We start from the raw sequence: 18,842 nt of genomic DNA on the forward strand, positions 1-18,842 counted from the left end.
GCTACCCGCTAGGCACAGTACCTTTGCAGTGCAAAAAGTCCTCGGGGTGAGGGAAGGAACCCTCTTCGCAGAGCAAGTCGCAGGTTTTATCCGATGCCAGGGGGTAGCCGTTGTCCTCCTCGTTGTAGTCGCTCTTGCCGTTGCTGTTTGAGTAGCCGTTGGCGTACATCTTCAGGGCGGACCTGCGGAGGCAGAGGAGCTCCTGGAAGGCATACCTGAAGTCCGGGCTCCGGCAGTAGATCAAAGGGTTGAAGGCAGAGTTGACATAGCCCAGCCAGTTCAAGAGGATGTACACGTACTTCGGTATGATGTCGTCCTGGATGACGTGCACGATGTTGACGATGAAGAAGGGCAGCCAGCACAGCGTGAAGGTGCCCATGATGATGCCCAGGGTCTTGAGGGCCTTGTGCTCCTTCAAGAAGAACTTGGAGGAACGGCGGTGCCCAGGTCCCCCTTTCTGCTCCTGCTCCTTGTTCTGGGTGTGAAACCTCCCCTCGCTCCTGTCTATCTTCTGCAACTGCTTCTTGGCCACCTGGAAGACCCTGGCGTACACGAATACCATGACCACGAGCGGCAGGTAGAAGGAGATGATGGAGGAGGCGATGGCATACGCTTGATTGGTGAAGAAGTCGCAACACGTGTCCTTCTCGTAGCACAGGATGGCCTCGACACGGTCTGCCCGATACCAGTGCATTTGGATGGGCAAGAAGGAGGTGAGGGCTGAGACCACCCACACCACGAGGATGACCACGCGCGCCTTGCTCTTGGTCAGCAGGCTCTGGTACTTGAAAGGGGAGGTGATGGCGAAGTACCGGTCCACGGCAATGACGCAGAGGGTCTCGATGCTGGCAGTGACGCAGAGCACGTCCAAGGAGGTCCAGAACTCACACCAGAAGTTCCCAAACTTCCACATCTCCATGATGATGTGGCTGGCGCCGAAGGGCACCACGGCCAGCCCCATCACCAGGTCAGCGCAGGCCAGCGAGGTGATGAAGTAGTTGGTGACAGTCTGCAGGCGCTGGAACCGGGCGATGGCAGTGATCACCAGCACGTTCCCGAAGACGATGGCCAGCACGATCACCGACATGAGGATCCCCATGCCCACCATCCACACGTCCCGCGACAGCGTGGGGTCGGCGGCGCTCTGGTTGGCGCTGACGTTGCCACCGGGCAGCTCGGTGCCTGCCACCCCCATGGCCCCCCCCCCAGCAGCCCCCCCCCCGGGCAGGCGGCGGGGGCTCGGCTTTGCCTAGGGCTCCTCCGCGGCAGCGCTGCGCCGGGAGCCGCGCATACGGGACGGCAGGTGCGGGGCGGGCTGGGCGCGGGGTGCTCCCGCTGTGCGTGCCCGGGACCGCTCCGCTCGTCACGTCACGTCACGTCACGTCACGTCACCGCACCCGTCCCCGCACCGTCTCCGTCTCCGTCTCCGTCCCCGTCCCCTCCCGCGCGCGGCGGCCGCGCGCCCGCCCGACTCCCCCGGCCCGTTAGGCGCCGCCGAGCTTATAGCGACACCCGCCGTGACATCAGCTCGCCACAGCCAATGGCAGCCCGCGCCGCGCCCCGCGCGCACCTCGCACCCCCCCCGCGCCCCGGCCCGCCCGCCTAGCCCCACGCGTGTCCCCGCCCCGCGCGCTCCCCCCGACCACGCGTGCTACATCCCCGCCGGCGTCCTCGCGCCTGCTCCCCGCCCCGTGCTCTCCCCCTGCCCCACGCGTGCTCCACCCCACCGCGGTATCCCCACGCCAGCCCCCCCCCCCCGCCCACGCGTGCTCCCCGCCCCAGGGCGTCCCTGTGCTTTCCAGCCGTGTCCCCATGCCTTCCACCTACGGGTGCCACACACGCGCTCCCTGCCTCAGGGGTGTCCCCGCACCCCCTGCCCCACACGTGCCTCCGCACCCCACCTCCCACCCCACCCACGCACCCTGCGTGCTCCCTGCCCCGGGGGTGTCTCCAGGACACGTGGCACCAGGTGCTCGCAGGGACTTCATCCCTGCCGGGGCGCCGGGGTTTGGCTTTCCCGAGAGCCCCCATCCTCACCGGTGACGCTTTGTGCCAGGATGTCACCCAGGTGTCCGTCCCTGCCGGCCCCCAGCCCAGCATCCCAGTGGGCACCCAGGGCGGTGGGGTGCATCCAAGCGCTGGAGCCGCAGCCCAGCCCCAGAAACCCCGGAGCTGGTCAAGGGCACAGACACCCCTCGGCTGTCCCGGGAGCGCCGGCCAGGCAGGGAGGCTGCGCGACCGCTGCGCGCTGCCGCGCTGCAGCCAGGCATGTGGTTAGCCCCAGACGCTGTCACGAGTATTTCCCTCCAAAGCAAACAAATTTGCTAAATAAGGACTAAGGAATGCTGCAAACTTCCTTTTAGCCTAACAGGAGATAACGCTGCCGCCGGAGTTTCATTTCTGCCCATTGCTCTGTACCGACACTGTCCAGCCTCGTGCCGCTCTCCCGCAGAGATACATCGCGCTGCCTGCAGGCCCCGGCGGGCTTGAGGAAGTGACAGCGAAGCTTGAAGGCTGGGCTTATAAAATTGCCCTGAGGCACAGAAAGGGAGAACAGAAAGAGTTGATTTTGCCCAGATTTGCCCCCATGCCACCAGCTGCACCAAAAGTAGCTGCAGGTCAGTGTCTCGTTGGGTGCTGCACCGCGGCCCTCCCACGGCAGAGGCAGTGGAGGACTCCTGTCTTCGTTAGCAATTAAACTGTTACTCATGTTAAATCTTATTTGAAACACATCAGCTGCCGGAGCCTGACGGGGCTTCACCATTCTGCCTCGTTTTTCCCGGATGGCAAGGCCGTACCGTGGTGCCGAGGGCCGGGTGCTGGCCGGGCTGCGGGGGGCAGCAGCCTTGGCCCCCCCCGGCCCCGCGCCGTGGCCTGCTAGGTGGCCGTGTCACACCCCGCCTGCACCCGGGCTATTTATAGAGAAGAGCCGGGGTGTACGGAGAGGAAGCTTTGTGGTTTAAAACAGAGGGGCAAACGAGGTGCTGGAATCAGGAAATGAGATAAAAGGCAGTTTCAGCAGTATGAGGTTTCTGTCTAGGCACGGATCTTCCTTAGTGGCTTCCCCGCACTGTTTCCACACTCCACTTCTGCATCCGCACACTTCAGAGGTTTTAAAGACGAAGAGACGCGAGCAGAAGATCCACAGGGCACCCCTTCCCACTGCAGACACGCGCAGCCTTTGGAAATCAGGAGCATTTGGAGGACCCAGGTATGCAGTGCTAATGACCTTAGTTAATTAGCAGGAGTTTCCCCTGCCCGCAGTTGAGATAAATGGGGCCGTACGTTTCCCACACATACCGACAGGTACAACTGTAACCAGCCGGTGTGAGTCTGTAGCACTCCATTGGCTTTCACAGACTTCACACCAGCTGAGGGTCTGGCCCGTACGCAGACGCGGGCCCAGTTAGCACTTGCTGGGTGCGATATCCGTTCCCCAGCTTCCGTGCACACAGGCCCCCCCACACCCTCTCTGCCTGGGGGCCAGCGCCACTCACCTTGCAGGGGAGGCATGGCAAGAAGCTGCTGGAAAAGCAGAGGTACAGATGAGATGCAATAGTGGGAGAGCGAAGCAGAATGGGGAGGCAAAAGCAGAAGGTGTGGGAACTACATGTCAACCTCAGCTCGCTGTTCCCCCTTCTTTTTTAAGGGCTGATGAGAAAGCTCTCGAAAGTACTCAAGGTAAGTTTCTGGTAATAACCTGGCGAGTTTGCTGTGCTGTTTCCTGTGGGTTAGGCTAACATCTGGGAATACTCTGACACCAGATCAAAGCGTTCCAAAAGCATTAGGTCCCCTATCCTCATAGACGTAGAAATGTTCATCCTTGCACGAGGCACTGAGTCTTGAAAGGAGGAGAAGCAGGCTTGGGGACTTGGTGGGAAACACCAGCTCTGGGAGAGTCAGAGCTAAATTCTCTGCTTCGTAACAACTGCTTTATCAAAGGCACCTGTATGTCCTGCATATCCCTGGTAAGAGTCCTACATCCCTCTCCAGAGCCTGCTGCAGGACTCTGGAAGTCTCTGTGGCCCAGGGTGCAGAAATCAGCCAGCCCAGCTTACATCTAAATATTTTGTCTTTGTTGTACTATATTCAAAGAAGCCTGAACCTCTCCTTTGGTTAACAGGGTGTGGTGGAGGAAGCAGAGAAAGGCTGATTTTTCTTCCTTGATTCTGCAGTTCTTGCTTGTGTTGGTAATATTTGTTCACCTATGTAAGGTGTGTCGGGGTGGGCCCATGGCTTGAGCTGATTTGCGCCCTTGGCTATGCAGCCATGACCCACACCAAGTGGGACTAGTGACCACAGGTTCAAAATAACGCAGGAATTTGCCCCACATAAAAATAAATTTCGTCACCAAAAGTCCAAGTTGCTTTTGAGATTTGCATGCCTTTATCCGTGCTTTTGAGTAGTTATTAGCTTTCTAGCATGTTCAAGGCTTCTTATTTAAACAAATGTAATACTAAACCTCAGAGGAGAGGTTAGGAAGCTTCTTACGCTGCCTGAAGTGCTGGAGAGAGCCTCAGCCCACCCCAAAATGCCTCCTTCTGCGTTTCTCGGGCTTGGAGGGTGTCAAAACCAGACAGGTCTCATTTGTTCCGTGCAGCACATCTGCACCACTGACCCCGCTGCTTTGTCATCACGGTAATCTTTTCTCTTTTTATAATTGGATGTGTGCTCCCTCCTTGCTGGGTGACATTTGAAGAACTGCCTGTGGGATCAATGAGAAAGGCAGGGTTGGTAGAAAGAGGTAATCACTTTTATTAGCCCAACTGACATAATTGGAAAAAACAGCCAGGCTTTTGGGCATGCAAGACCTTCCTCAGGACTGTGACTAGCTGGGATGCTGGTCTGAACCCTGCCTGCCCAGATGCACAGGCTGGAAAGCACGAAGCACTCTGATATTAAGCAGCTGGCCAGATCAGGCCCTTGGCAAGCGCTTGGAAGTGACAGTCTTCAACACAGTGTTTGGCGGGAGAGGAATCTGTAAAATTCTCTTCCTGCAGAGAACTGATAAGTAACAGTATTTGTCTGGTATGTCACTGCGAGGAGGCTGTAGAGCAGGAGAAGCAGCATGCAGACAGCATGGAAGCGTTCCTCTTCCTCTGGCTGCTGATTAGCACCACCCCTGCTGCAGGTGAGCAGCCCACCCTGGCCAGAGCCACACCAGGCACCCTTCGGACAATCTGGCAGTGCCTGCTCGGAGGGGCTTCATTCTGCTTTTCCCCTTTTTTTCTGCTGCATTTGTTTGCGTGTGCCTGGCTTTGGCCATCAGCGGGCACTCGGCAGTGCTGCAGCAGTGCTGCGCTGGGGCGGCTCACCAGCCCACGGGAAGAGGGATGGCGACACTTTCTGTGGGTCACCTCTGCCTTCCTCTGGGGGCTTTTGGCTTCCTCCTCCTCCTGCTTCAAAGCAGCGTGGCAGGGGTCAGGGAGCTTTCGGCAGGTTAGCTGTGGTAGCAGCTCCTGGCTCTTGATTTCTCTTCCTCTCTTGCTTTATAAGCCATGAGGGGGAGCCACCCGTGACTCACAGCTCCCCGTTAATCTCTCGTTTATGCTTGTTTGGAACAGCAGTGCAATTAGAAATTAGGGTTAGAGTGATGAAGTGGGGGGTTTTTGTTTGCTTGTTTCTCTCTTGGAGCTCCCTGCATGGTCTGGTGAGAGCCCTGGGGTGTCTCCTTGCTCCAGGAGCCCGCAGCAGTAAGGAGAAGCCCGGGGCTCCCTTTGGCACCCACCTGCAGCAGGGAGGACAGCAGAAGGGACAGAAACACTCCCGCTTCTTTTCCACGGGGGAGATGCTGCCACGTCCACCCTCGGGCAGCCGTCCTCAGCCCCAGCGCCTCCGAGGACCGTGGCCACCCTGTGCTCCGCAGGGGGACGGGGCGGCAGGGGGGCTCTCCTCCGCTCTGGGCGCTGCAGGATGGCACGAAGTGCCTGAGACAGCACCCATCTCACACAGGAGCATGCCTAATGCTTCCACGGGTGCCACCACTGTTAAAGCGTGCCTGTCCCCACATCCTCCCATGTGAAGGTGCCGTGGCAGTGTGAAGGGAAATTGGGGGGGGGGGGGTGTGGAATTAATGAATTAATCATCTTGCACCAAGGCAGGCAGGATCCTCTGGTCCTCTCAGTGCATGTCCCAGGGCATCTGCTGAGTGTGGGAGATCATGGCCATTAACCTCTGGAGTACCGGCTTTTGTAGGGAGGCAGTTATTGTCCTTTTTTTTTTTTTTTTTTTTTTTTTCAGACTAGACCGAGGAAAAAGGAAACTGCTGAATATGAGCAATGACCCCAGTGAAAACTGAGGTGCTTTATATGGAACATGACACTGGCTGCAACAGCTGAACACCAGAGATTCATTGTCTCTGGGCCAAATACTGAACTGCTTGCCTGTAAATCAATACTGATGGTGAATACAGGTTACAAAATGACACAACATGAGGGCAGCAGAGGAAACAGAAGAGAGCATCAGAATAATAGTTAGAGATAAAAGATTGTTATCACGACTTTTTCTTCTTCTCATTACTGTTTTTCCCATAACTGAACATCGCTTTCATAAGCAGAGGAGATCACTGTCTCTAACCCGACTTGTCCCTGGCAATGACCTCTGAGCCCATGTGGCCAGCAATCTTTTCTTGTCCACTCCCTGGTATCTTGTTTCCCCGCATGGTGCAAAGCCATGGTGTGAGGCTGCAGCAGGGTAGTTTGCCACACAGTCAAAGTTGTTTGAGTGCAAAATGCACCCCATTCTCCAGGCATCATCAGCACCGAGGTGACTTCTGCTCCATTACCCCCACCCAGCAGATCAGAGGAGACACCACTCAGGTGCAATGGGCACCCGGGGCTACAGAGCAGATGAGGCTACATAAATGTAGCCATAATTTCACAGGAGCCTGGGCTGGAGCCACACTGAACTGCACATAGTGTGAGGCAGACAAGTCTGATTCAAACACAAATGCACTGAGTTGTGGCCACACTGAGGTGCCTTGCTTCTCACTTCCAGCCTCCTTCCTGCCCTTGCTCTTGCAAGGCGGTCTGACCTCAGGTAATGCCCAGTATCATTAGGCAGGAGGCAAATTGTATGGCACCTACGCTGACCCAGTGTAAACCTCTGACTCACATAAATAATGGGCATGTATGTAGGAGGCACACCAGGGAAGCAACACAGAAAGCACATGGCCCTCTGCCGTCTTCATCTCTCCACCATCAGTGAGGGTCTACTGTACCCCTAAGGTGAATTCTGGTCTGGTGATAGAGGTCCTTGCTTGCAGTGGGGCCAGAGCTTCACCTCTCATTCCTAATTTTAGAAGACTACTTCATGAGCTTTAGGAAAGGGAACTCTGTGTGCCGGAATATGTGCCCAGTTCTACTGAGTCCAAGAGGAAATTTGTTTTTTCCTGAGAGCTTTCTTATCAAATCTGCTGCATATCAAACCCAAAATAGCTTGTGTGGCTGCTGGTCACACCAAGCTTTCCCTCAGCTCTGAGGGATGGTTCAAGAGCTAGAGGAAGATTTGCTAATGCACTGCTGTGGGGTGGCATGGCCATGGTGGGTGCTGTGTGCACACTCTTCATCTGGTGCAAACCCGAGGGATTTTAATTTAGTTTAATCACCTTTAGCAGTGTGAGCAAGGCCCTTGGCATGGTCTGAAGGCAGGTGCACCAACATGTGCTGGGGCCAAGCCAACAGCTAATGCCAGGGTGCTCTGTGCCTGGCAGGACAGAGCCAGCTGGGGAGCTGAGACGTTCAAAAGGAGAAGATGGCCAGGTGGAGATGGGGCTGAGCTCTAACCATAGCTCTGCACTGTATGCCTGGCCAGGACGTCCGACAGCAGCAGTAAGGGTCCAGGAAGAAGGGCTTCATCAATGCCAAGATCTTGGAAAAATTTGAACAGCCCATGCTGGAGATTATGGCACCCTGGCTAGCTAGAGTATGGGTAGGTCAAGTCTGCCATGCCCACACTGCCAGCAGATGCCTGGCCATCCTGTGGGCATCTTTCAAAAGCTATGCAATCCCTGCGGAGCTACAATGTCTTCTGAGCCCTTGGGCAAGTGCTTAGCGTTTGCATAGGTGGCTCCAGACCTGGAGTGTCAATACACACAAGGAGAAAAGACTATAGTCCTTGGCATTTGGTTCCTAGATCACATAGACCTTTTCAGTCTTGTGCTTTTAATTTTGTGTTTCCCACAGTGAGGCAGAATTAATGTCCTCCAGGCGTCCAAAGAGGACATCCACTAATGTCTGTCAGGTCTTTGGGAGCAGACTTCACAAGGTAGTGCTAAAAAGATTGTTTTCCTCTGTGGTTACAACATATATGGTCCCATCCTTTCCCTAAATACCTTGCTGGGAAAAGGAAATCACAATTCAGAAGTGGCTTAGGATAAGCTCATGTTGTCTGATTTCTTTGTAATGCCTCAGTCTGGCCGTAGCCATCAGTCTTCCTGTTTTACACAGAGATTGGACATTTGCAGTGGGAACTGTCATGGAGATTTTGCTCTTAGCATGGAAGTGAATCGATGCCCTAAAAGAAAGGCAGTAGTTGTGTTATGCAAGATTTGGGGGATAGAATGATCCTTTAGAAGCGAATGTGTTTAAGGAAAATGACCACACCGAGAGTCCTGGACGCAAACACCTACGCAAAGATACTTGCTTTACTGGTTACCATCAACAAATTTGCCTAATTGGGAACCATGTCTAGTAGCAAGAAGGGTGGTAAGCACTAAGGTATCAAGGTGATGTGTACAACAGAAGAAGATAGGCAGAATTCAGTCTCCATAGCTCACACATGGCTTGCCCCCTCTCAGCCTGGTCATGACATCTGATGTGAACCCTGTTTAACTTATTCCCTAGCTCTGGGAGAAATCTGCAGCACATTTACAGCTCATATCCCATATTCCACCTACTATACATCAGCGACTCCTCATTTTCTCTGCTCATCAATGAACTCGGGCTAAATTCAGAGCAGCACATGAAAGTGAAAGGCACCGTGTCTCATGACCACCCAGACTCTTTACCCACTCCAGCCCACTCTGGAATGTCAGAACAAACACTGTGTGTAACTCCTTAAACAATGTAAGTAATCGCTTTTAGATGGGCTATTGTGTGTGGCATTCATCTAGGAGATGGTATCTGTGAATGGTGTTTTGTGTGTTAGTGTATTTTAATAGCACGTGAGATTACATCTCTGGCTAGTGTTTTTATTTGCTATAGTATGGTAATTGGGTGATTTTAATCTGTGGTTGATTTTTTTTTTAATGTAGCCCTGAGGGAATGGTGTAAGGCTGTCTCTTACTAAAATTAGCCTTGGCAAACTCAAATTCGCCCCTTCCGCCAGCTCACGGCAGAACGCTTGGGATAAAAAATGGTTGCAAGTCCGACTAGCTAAATAGATAGAGAACCTGCAAGCCTGGGTTTTCTCTCCTACTCAGGCTATTAACCTCTTCGATGGAGGCACAGACTCGACATTTTGAGAACTCTGTATCCTCCAGAATTCCTCCCTGTTCCCCAGAGAACAGGCATGCTCTTCCTCAGTTCACCAGGAAAGTATCAAAGGCTCAGCATTTTGCATCAAAAAAAAAGTTGTGCGTGATGCCTCAGGACTTTTTTGATTGCATCCGTGGAGATACTGCTGCAGCGACGGTCCAGCCCTGGCAGTCAGCACAGAAAGCAGAGTAGCTCTCCAGAAACCTGACCTCTGTGCCTGCACTCCTATCATGCAGTCATCTGTGTCCAGCTCTTTGAGTCCATGAGGACCTCCGTGCCACTAGACGCCCCCAGGAGTTTTCTGCACTTACGTTTCCAGTTCTAGAAACATTTTTCCTGGGAAATGTCTCTGACTTCCGCACTGCAGCTGAGCTGCTCCCCAGGGCACGGCAGAAGGCCAGGGCAGGTAAACCAAGAGTCATAATGAAGATCTTAATGTATGAATCGAGTATAACACGTGCTGGCTCCTTGCCTTCTCCCTGGAATGAAAGAAATTAATACAATGTTCCTGATGTGCCTGTAAATATTTCTGCAGTGAATTGAGCCCTGCCCAGCCATTGATTTCCCACTTCAAAGGTCAAAGCCATTTGGTTTCATAATCGTTTGTGTAACCCTCTGATGGAAGTGGAAAGTAGGAAGAGGTGTCCCAGAGACCTGGAGGAGCAGGTGGCGCAACGAAGGACATCCTGCATTTCCAAAATGCAGAGCTAGATGTAAACATAGATCCGGGTTGAGGATTAGGGAGGGAAGAAGGCAGAAATGCCATCACCTTCTTGTGGGGCAGAAGTTCTCCCTCCAGGCCACTGTGGTTTCATCCATGGTGTTTCTAGCAGCCCACCTGGCTCCTCTGCTGAGATGCTCATTACCCTGAAAATCATACTGAGCTCTTCTCGCTGCTGCTGCCAGGTCCCTCTGAGTCAGGGTTTGAAGGCTCTTGCCAAAAGGTCATGCCTGTGCCTGGCAGCTCTGCTAGGCAGCCAAACAGGAGCAGCGTGCATGAAGCTCGTGGAGTTGTACATTTTTGGGGGGATGCTATAAATGCAGATGCAGTCAAACAAATTGACTTCATCCTTAAAATAGAACAGTCTTGGGGATCCAGCACATAGAAGGGCCTGTGCGCTTTCCTCCAGCGTACCCCAATGCCGACAGAGAGCTGGTGTGCTCTGTTGTCCTTGTCCCGCCTTCTTTGCACAGAAGGAGCCCATGTGTTTCCCAGCAGGAGCACAAGGGGCTTTTATTCCAGTTTTTTAACCTCTCTGTAAGGCACCACTGCTCCCCACTCTCCTTGTTGTCCCTGTCATTGATGAATTCATTAGTCATCACTGTTTCATTTGTAAAGTAACCACAGGCAACCAGCTGGATGCATGTGCACTGTGGGTAAAACACTCACAGGGAGAGACCTGTGTGCATCCCTGTCAGTGCCAGCAGCTCCCTCTGCGCAGGATTAGCCAGAAGGGTGGCGGGGCAGGACCGCGTGAACTTCCCGGATCCCTGACGGTGCGCGGTCTCTGCCTGCTTAGGGCACACGGGGAAAGTGGCTGTCCCTTTACCAGCACAGCAGCTGCTTTTGCTTCTCAAGACTGAAGTGTGGTACAGGAGCAGCGTTCACATCCCTGAGCTGACAACACAGGGCTGTGCACATCAGGGTGGAGGTATGTTAGTCCAGAAACAAGAACTTTTGCCTGCCACCTGTTTACAAAACCCTTGTTTCTCACCAGATATTTGCAACGGATCCTTAGTTTCATCTCCTAAACTACTCTTACGCAGCTGAAAGAAACAGACTGAGGAGATCACAGCAACCTAAGCACAATGTCCCCATTAGGACTGGGGGCACAGCTCTTGTGGATGGCTTTGACATTCAGCTGCAGACTAAGGTGGGTCAGGAGCTGTCACCACCACCATCTGAATGTAGCATGGGGCTTTCTCCCACAACACGCAATGGGTGATTGAGGTGAAGGCTTCCTTTTGAAAGGAACTCACTCCTTTAAACAGTTTTTGTAACAACTTAAATAGCTTCCAAAGAGACTATGTAAAGTTAAAAGACTACAGGTGATTTTACAGGCAAAGCAGAGGTGTGGAGGAGACCTGGTGGTTTGCTGTGTCTGATGTCGATGGTGCCCGCTGTAACTGCCCCGTACAGCGTACCCCAGACTTTTCATCTGGAAAAAAGCCTTGTCCCTTTCCAGACTTAGAGTTCTAGGGTGACTGTAGTTGATAGACCCTGATAAGACAGAAACATTTTATAGGAAGGTATGCATTCCCTTTCCTTGTAAATCTCAGTTCATTCCTATTGCATGAGTTAAGGCAGCTGTTCAGTCCGAGTGGGTGCAGTTTTAAAAGGGAAAATCCTGCTTGAAATCCAAAATAAATAATAACTAACATAGCCATGTGAAAAGTAATTATAAGGCTTTAAATAAACTAAACTAAAATAAACAGCACCCCCATCCTTCACCTGCTAGCAACTTGACTTCAGCAGTTGTATTTCCCAGCCAAGGTGGATGTGGATGGTTTATTGAAGCAGGTAAAGCAGTCCAGAGCATACAGAACGGCTGCTTTTCACTGCTCTCTGGTGCCAAGAGTAACAACCTTCTCCTTCAGACCGAGTGTGGGACCAGGAGGTCATGGGTCCTGGCTCCATCACTCACTTCGCCAGCCAAGTCACCAAACCTTTCTTTTCCCCCAAGAATTTGAAGCTCATTAACTAAACACAGTCTGTGTTGTTATTATTATCATTATGAATGAAGTCAGCAGCTTTTGTGGGAGATGTGGGAGACCTCGGTTCACAGGAGCTTCGCTGTGGGGGGAGGAACAAAGGCATCTGGCCCAGCCCCATGAGACCCAGCTCTTGGCTCTTTCATGCCTGGTCACTGCTTCTCTGAAGCTAAAATCTTTCAAAGGGGAGCCCACATCAGGAAGCAGATGCCTCATATTGAACCCATAAAAGGCAAAATGGGAGGTAAAAGTGCAGCTGAGCACGGAGTCTGAAACCCCCTCCGCCGTGTCCCTTACGTGGTTGTACCGCCTCATTCATAGCCACTTCTCACGCCCCTCCCCTGCACATTCAAGTCCATTATCACAAATACAGCAGAGTCCTACTGAGGTCTGGATTTCTTCAAATACAGACCTTTTCCTGCAGTGTTGTTTCAAATCGCACTTTCCATTGATGACCTTAGATTAGACCCAAGAATATAATGCTACCATGTGACTTCCAAACCACCTTCAAACAATCTTCACCCCATGTGCGGTGTCTTCTGTATCCTACAAAGGCAAAATCTTCATTTTACTCACCTACTTCCCACTGACATATTTACTTGGCAAAATAAAAAGTACATTATAACTGTTTAGCACTGGCTAAATGAAAAACAAGCTTGTTGCTTAACTATTCATTATGTAAATACAAATTAAAATTAAATAGTCCAACCCTTTAAGAAAAAAAAGTAGCTGAGCAGTGAGGGTGGCCATGCAGTGTGTCTGGGTGAGCCTTGGCCCAGGGGAGCAGGATGGCTGGGACGGGTCCACGTGGATGTGCTAGGACCCAGGACTGGCTCAGAGTCAGGAGAGGCTGTGACGCAGAGCAGATCCTGCATGCTGAGCCCAGAAACCACCCAGGGCTTGGAGCTGGGGGACTCAACACACTGTCTGTGCCCAGGATGAAGAAGGGCAGCCACAAGGGAGGGCAAGAAACAAAATACTTCTGACAGAAGACCTCTGTCAGACAGCTGTCATAACCAGTGCTGGGAAACAGAATAGGACAGGAACTTGGTTATAAGCCCTTCAACAACCACAGGGGAAACACCTCATTAGTAGCTCTGGCTTGCAGGAGGGCTATCCGATCTATGCAATGTGCACGTGATTATCCCCTTCACAAGAAATGTTCCTGTTAATCCCCAGCTTCCTGCTCCTGTGCCAGTGATGGGGACTTCAAAGACAGTATCAGTGCATAGGCTAACACACAAACCAGGGTGCTGGGAGAGCCATGGAGCAGGGGCAGAAAGAAGGACTGAAAGGCACCACTGCCATCAATTATGCAGCAGAAAAACAGGAAAAATCCCGGTGGTCTCAAAAGCTGCCTTCTAGTCAGGGGGTTCCCTGTATGTCCTGGACTTTCCCCAAACTCTCGCTGAACTGATTTTCAGCAAGGCTGGAGAAGGAAAGATCATCTTCACCTTCTCCCAGGAAAGCCCTGGAGACCAGGCACCTCTGCCTGGCAGTGGTATCAAGCAAGGGGGGCACCAGCCCCTCAGCCCTGGGGAGATATTATCAGCCCGGTAGCACAGCAGCAGCCATGGTCTTGCACCTTCCCACCTATGTCCCATAACTCCTTGGGACGTAAGGCTCTGGTGGAGCTGCAGGATGTGAGGATGCAAATGACAGTGTCTGGCTGCCAGCAATGCAGCTGAACAAGACTGAGGAGCAATGGGCTTGTCCTGCAACAGGCCACATGCAACCATTTAAAATAAAAATGCCTCTGACTTCAGCAATCACGGTGCCATTGCAGGTGATTGAGGCCAAGGCTCAATAATCCCAACTCGTTATTGCTCTGAGCAGCTGTAACACCTGGTAACCATCTGCCATGACCAACGGTGCACTGGGACCCGTGATCTTGCTTAGAAACCCACACCCCCCAAGACTGGAAAGAAATAGTACATACTTAATGCATCTGTTATAGTTCCCTCCATCCTGCTGGTGGAAGCACTACTGAATTTCTTACCTGGGTTGTCAGTGGAGCCAAATCATCTGTTCTTCATCTATAAAGGGTCTGTTCATCTCTGGAGCCTCCTGTCCCTGCTATTACTGGATAATTGATAGTAGGTATCCACTCCTGCTTCTAGGATGGTGGCTAGGGAAGGGGATGCTTTATATGGTTATTATAGTTAATAGCACAGCACAAATATGGCTAGCCATCTGCCACGTAATGTATTGATTTGGAATAAGGAATGCAGGAGCCTTATGGTATTTTTTTTACCACTGCGTCCATCACTGTTTTCTTATTCACATTTATATATATACCCACTGAAAAAGCTCAAAGGATTTAACTGGATGCAAATGTACTTCATCTGGGAATAGGACAAAGCACTTCACAGAAGAGAGCTTTGCGTCAGTCAATTTTGGACCACTCCCCAACAAATGTTTCTGCTGATAAGGACGCAGTACTGTTTGCTTTGGATCCTTCACCCAAGGGGGGAAAAAATGAGTGTGTAGCTCCTGTTGCAAATTATAAATCATGGGTTTCTTAAAGGTCTATTGGCAGCCAGGGTTCCTCAATGGTCTGAGATGTTGCTGACAGCTCCCATTTGCACAGTTGCTCAACGAAGAGTGGTTGCTTGTTCCGCTCCATCAAGGGGGCTCTCCTGGGAAAACAAGAGAAGAACAGGATCTAGCCCCGGGACTGCAGAACTGAATCATCAATAGTTCAGCCCATTGCTGCTGTGGAAGGTAATGAGTCTGATTTCTTTTCTCAAAGACTGCTTTCACACGGCGGGATGGCCTTTAGTTTCAGTGAGACTCCTCTGACACACAGTGAGGAGACTCTTAAGAGCCAGTCATGAGGAGAAGGGCATGCCGGCAGTGTCCTTTATCTCTGCACAGCAGAAGATCTAATAGCACCCAAAGAAACCTCAGCTTTGGACACCTCCCTCAAGCTCACTTTCACCTGGCACAGCAGTTTGTAAAGCCAGGGGAGGAGTTAAAGCCCTTTTAGTGCCACTGTGACCAGTGCTTGTCAGCTCATGGCCCAAAGAGTGGAGATAACAACCATGCAAGGTACCATCTCTGCAGGGGTGACACTCAGGGACCATCCCCAGGCTCCTGGCAGGCCATGGCAAAGCACAGCCCCAGGTCTCGGAGCACTTCACGGTGCAAAACAGATGGGGTTCTAATCATCATGCTGGTGGCTAGGAGAAAAATAGGATGCATGGAGATGTCTAAGGACTTACTCATGCATTAAAGCACATTTGTAAATTCTGCCTAAACCGAAGGATTAGGGAGGGATTTTTTAATCTGTTTTTTTCAAAGATTGCTTTTAGTTGTGGTTTGGCACAACAGCATTGTAGGTCTTTCAAGGGTTAAATTGAATAGGTCAGTGTCCTCCATAAATATGCCATCATGAACTGGGACTAAGGTCTGGAACAGCAGGGAAAGGACAGAGACAAAGGGCAAAGACATGAGAATGTGACAGCTATTTTTTTCTTGTGCTGAAGCCTCTTCAGCATGGGGTTTGCCTGGATCAGGAAGAGATGAAAACAGATGGTTTTGGTGAAGGCTACTATGAATCTGTAGTACTGCTGGAGGGATTTCCTGAATTCTTTTTCCCCAGGAAGAAATGTTTTCTTCTGTGCTCCTTCCATCTGCTGCTTGTCTACCACCTTGGGAGGAACATGTGGTGGGGGTGCTGTTCACTCACTCACACAAACAGGTTTCATTATCAGATTATGAAGGAAAAACCCCTATAAAAAAGGAAGGGCGGCAGGAAGGGGGAGAGCCCCAGGCCAGCAACTGGGGCTCTCTCCCAGTTCACTCATCCACTTCTTCAAGTCTCAATGCCTTAATGTAAGCAAATACGTAATTGCCTGCACCCAAATTAACATGTGGCACCTTAGTGTCTGGTTGCTGCTCCCTGCATCTCTTTTTGCACAGTGCTTAGCATAGCTGGGAGATATTGATTAAAACCCCTTTTGCTCTTACAGTTCAGGATAGCAGAGGAGAACTAAATAGGGCAGTCAGTTGCCCTAAAGAGCCTTTATTGGAAGTAAGGGCTTTCAGAGTAGCCAGGATCTGGAATGTAAAGAGACAGCATTTAGGAAAATGAGGAATCCACCCAAGGGTGAGCACTAGTTTTGTTAATGTAGAGTGCCAGTAATTTGATCTGAAGAGGCAAATCAAATGATTGAGGGTGTTAAGCACCACAGCCTGGGTGGCAGGACTGGAGTAGCTGCTGTGTACGTTAATGAACCTCCTCTCTTCAACAAGGAAAGCCTCTGTGCATGGAGATGACTCAGAACTGCTGATGTGAAGTAAACTTGTAATGCGGTGTTTCTAGTAGCAGGGTAGGGAGGAAAGATCTTTTATTATCCCTGCAGTGCTTCAGGAGAGAAGGGAAGCGCTTGTAAAATTGGCCATAGCATGGACCAGAGACCCTCTACTGAGACCCTTCTAGAGTCTTGCTGACATGCTGTCAATGGGCTATTGAATATTGTAATTAACTTTAAAGCATGCTAGTGGAGTAGACAAAGAAAGAGGAAAGAAACTAAATAGCTGCTGAAGAAATGTTTTCACCTAATTCCAAGATAGGAGCACCTCTTTCTTTATTTTTGGGGGGCAGTTTCTTCCCCTCAGATTGAAGGTTCATTTCTTTTCCTCCACACTGTCACAGGCTCCATCATTTGTCTCTCTCTCTAAATGCACACGAATCAGAGCAGGAACCTAGTGTATTGAAGACACATGTCACCATGGAGAACGCATATAGCACAGCATAGATGCAAGCCAAAACTTTGGGAGCTCACAAATCACACACTGGTGTTTACCAAGCAGGCTCTGGACATGCTGGAGGGCTGTGCACGTGCCTGTGCATAATCTGGAAGCCACAATGTGAAAATATAGTTGTGCTTGATGACTTGTTTTAAAAATGATGTTTGTTTGCCTACGGCTTCTCTCCCTAGTGCTCTGTGACTGACATAAACTTCTCTGGAAGAGGTTGCTTGGTGCAGAGCTACCACATAAACGATGCAAACAAACTGCAGTCCCACGTGTTTGGGCATGTCCAAGTTGCAGGGGGCTGTCACAGTGGCAGCAGGGCCTCCGTGCTGGGAACAAGCAGGTCCTTTGCTGGTGCCCTCATCTCAGTTTTGATTTGATTCTTCTTCAGTGCTTGAAGCCAAAGCAGATGCAGGCAGAGGAAAAGGTGGAATGACAGGAAAGAAGCAATGTGCAATTAGAGGGAATGTTTGCAATGTTGACAAGCCAGGGTTGTCTAATAAGTAGATTAATTTGTTAGTGCCAAGTCAACACCTAAAATTATAAGCCATTCAAGCTTCTATTTGCCTGTTCCACACCTCATGTTCCTGGTATTACATACAGATGAACCTTGTGTTCTCTCTGCCTCAGTAAAGGTTATCCATGTTGGATCCTATTACAGCTTCTTGTCATACAGTATGAAAAGATGTCTTTCTAGTTAGTCTCCTAGGGATATTCATAAAAACCCACACCACAGTGGAGCTCAAATTGGCTCTATACTCGGTATAATTCAGAGCTGGATTTGAAACTCCTGACATCCTTAGGGTAGAGGGACTGAAATTCAACTCATCCTTTCGGATTTCCATACTGTACTCCATCTTCAAGGGATGGAATACACTGCAACAGAGGAATGATTAGGACATTAGCTGGCAGTGCTCCTAGTAGTGAATTGTCTTCATATCTGACCATATAGGGTATTAAGGTCCACAGCCCAAAACTGTTTTAATAAGAAAACAACATGAAATCCATATTCTGCATCCAGTGAAGCTTTGTATTTGCAAGCACTGTAATGAGCCTGTGGCTGTGCAGTGTACTAAGAAATTGCTCCTTGCATTTAAATCTTAGAAATTTTCAAAGTTGTAGGTTGAAGTAACACATGGAAATGCTAACTGGGCTCTGTGGTTACAGGTAATGAGGACAGCTGTGTATTGCAAAATGCAAGGAAAGGACTTTTCAGATACATCCCTACTGTTCCTGAAGAAGACAAAATACTTAACACAAAAGAAAAAACCTCAGTTCCAGTAGGGATGATATCACTTCTTGTTTGCAGCAAGAAAAGCAAAACTGAATGGGTTTCTAAGTGCCAGGAGCAATATTTCATAATCTGAAAGGTAAATCCATAAAAATTGGGTACTTCCTACTTTAGACACAAACCAGAGAAAGGTTAAAACTGGAACACTAAGATAAGGTCTATTCTATATGGCAAGAATAGGTTTGTTTTCCATGTAAAGGCAAGATTAAGAAAGTATGACTGATGCCTGGTTATGATAAGCTGTATCTGACTGACATGTAGATGAAGATTATTAGTGCTGACCTCCTCTGTCCAAAGCCCATATTAAAGGAGAAGGAAACAGCTTTGTGAACAAAGCACAGAAACAGCATTGTTTCCTTCGTTTCAGGTATGCAGTGCACATGAAATAAGTTTTCATACTGTCTGTGGAGCTAAACGTTTGTTCAACTATATGAATGCCTCCTTGACATCCTTCTTCAAGTGCCTCCAGAGAATATTCTTTCTGCTGAGAGGTGCTTTCTGGATTTTTTATTTTTTTTTTTTTTAACTGAAGGCAAATTAGAAGAATAATGAGATAAGACTTTGTAACTATTCAGATTATAAGAAAATAAATTGAAGTGTCA

General features: G+C 50.3%; 1 protein-coding gene across 1 annotated transcript in view; it reads right to left on the minus strand.

The window, feature by feature from the left end:
• Nucleotides 1-1,429, minus strand: part of ADRB2 (adrenoceptor beta 2) — a 38,085-nt gene extending 36,656 nt beyond the window's left edge. The window contains exon 1 of the mRNA XM_029998261.2: nt 22-1,429. Coding sequence (XP_029854121.1) covers nt 22-1,195 — 1,174 coding nt within the window. The 5' untranslated portion in view covers nt 1,196-1,429. The remainder of the gene's footprint in view (nt 1-21) is intronic.
• Between the last annotated feature and the right edge of the window lie 17,413 nt (nt 1,430-18,842).

This window comes from Aquila chrysaetos, chromosome 22 (genome assembly GCF_900496995.4).
Source record: "Aquila chrysaetos chrysaetos chromosome 22, bAquChr1.4, whole genome shotgun sequence".
NCBI lineage: Eukaryota > Metazoa > Chordata > Aves > Accipitriformes > Accipitridae > Aquila > Aquila chrysaetos.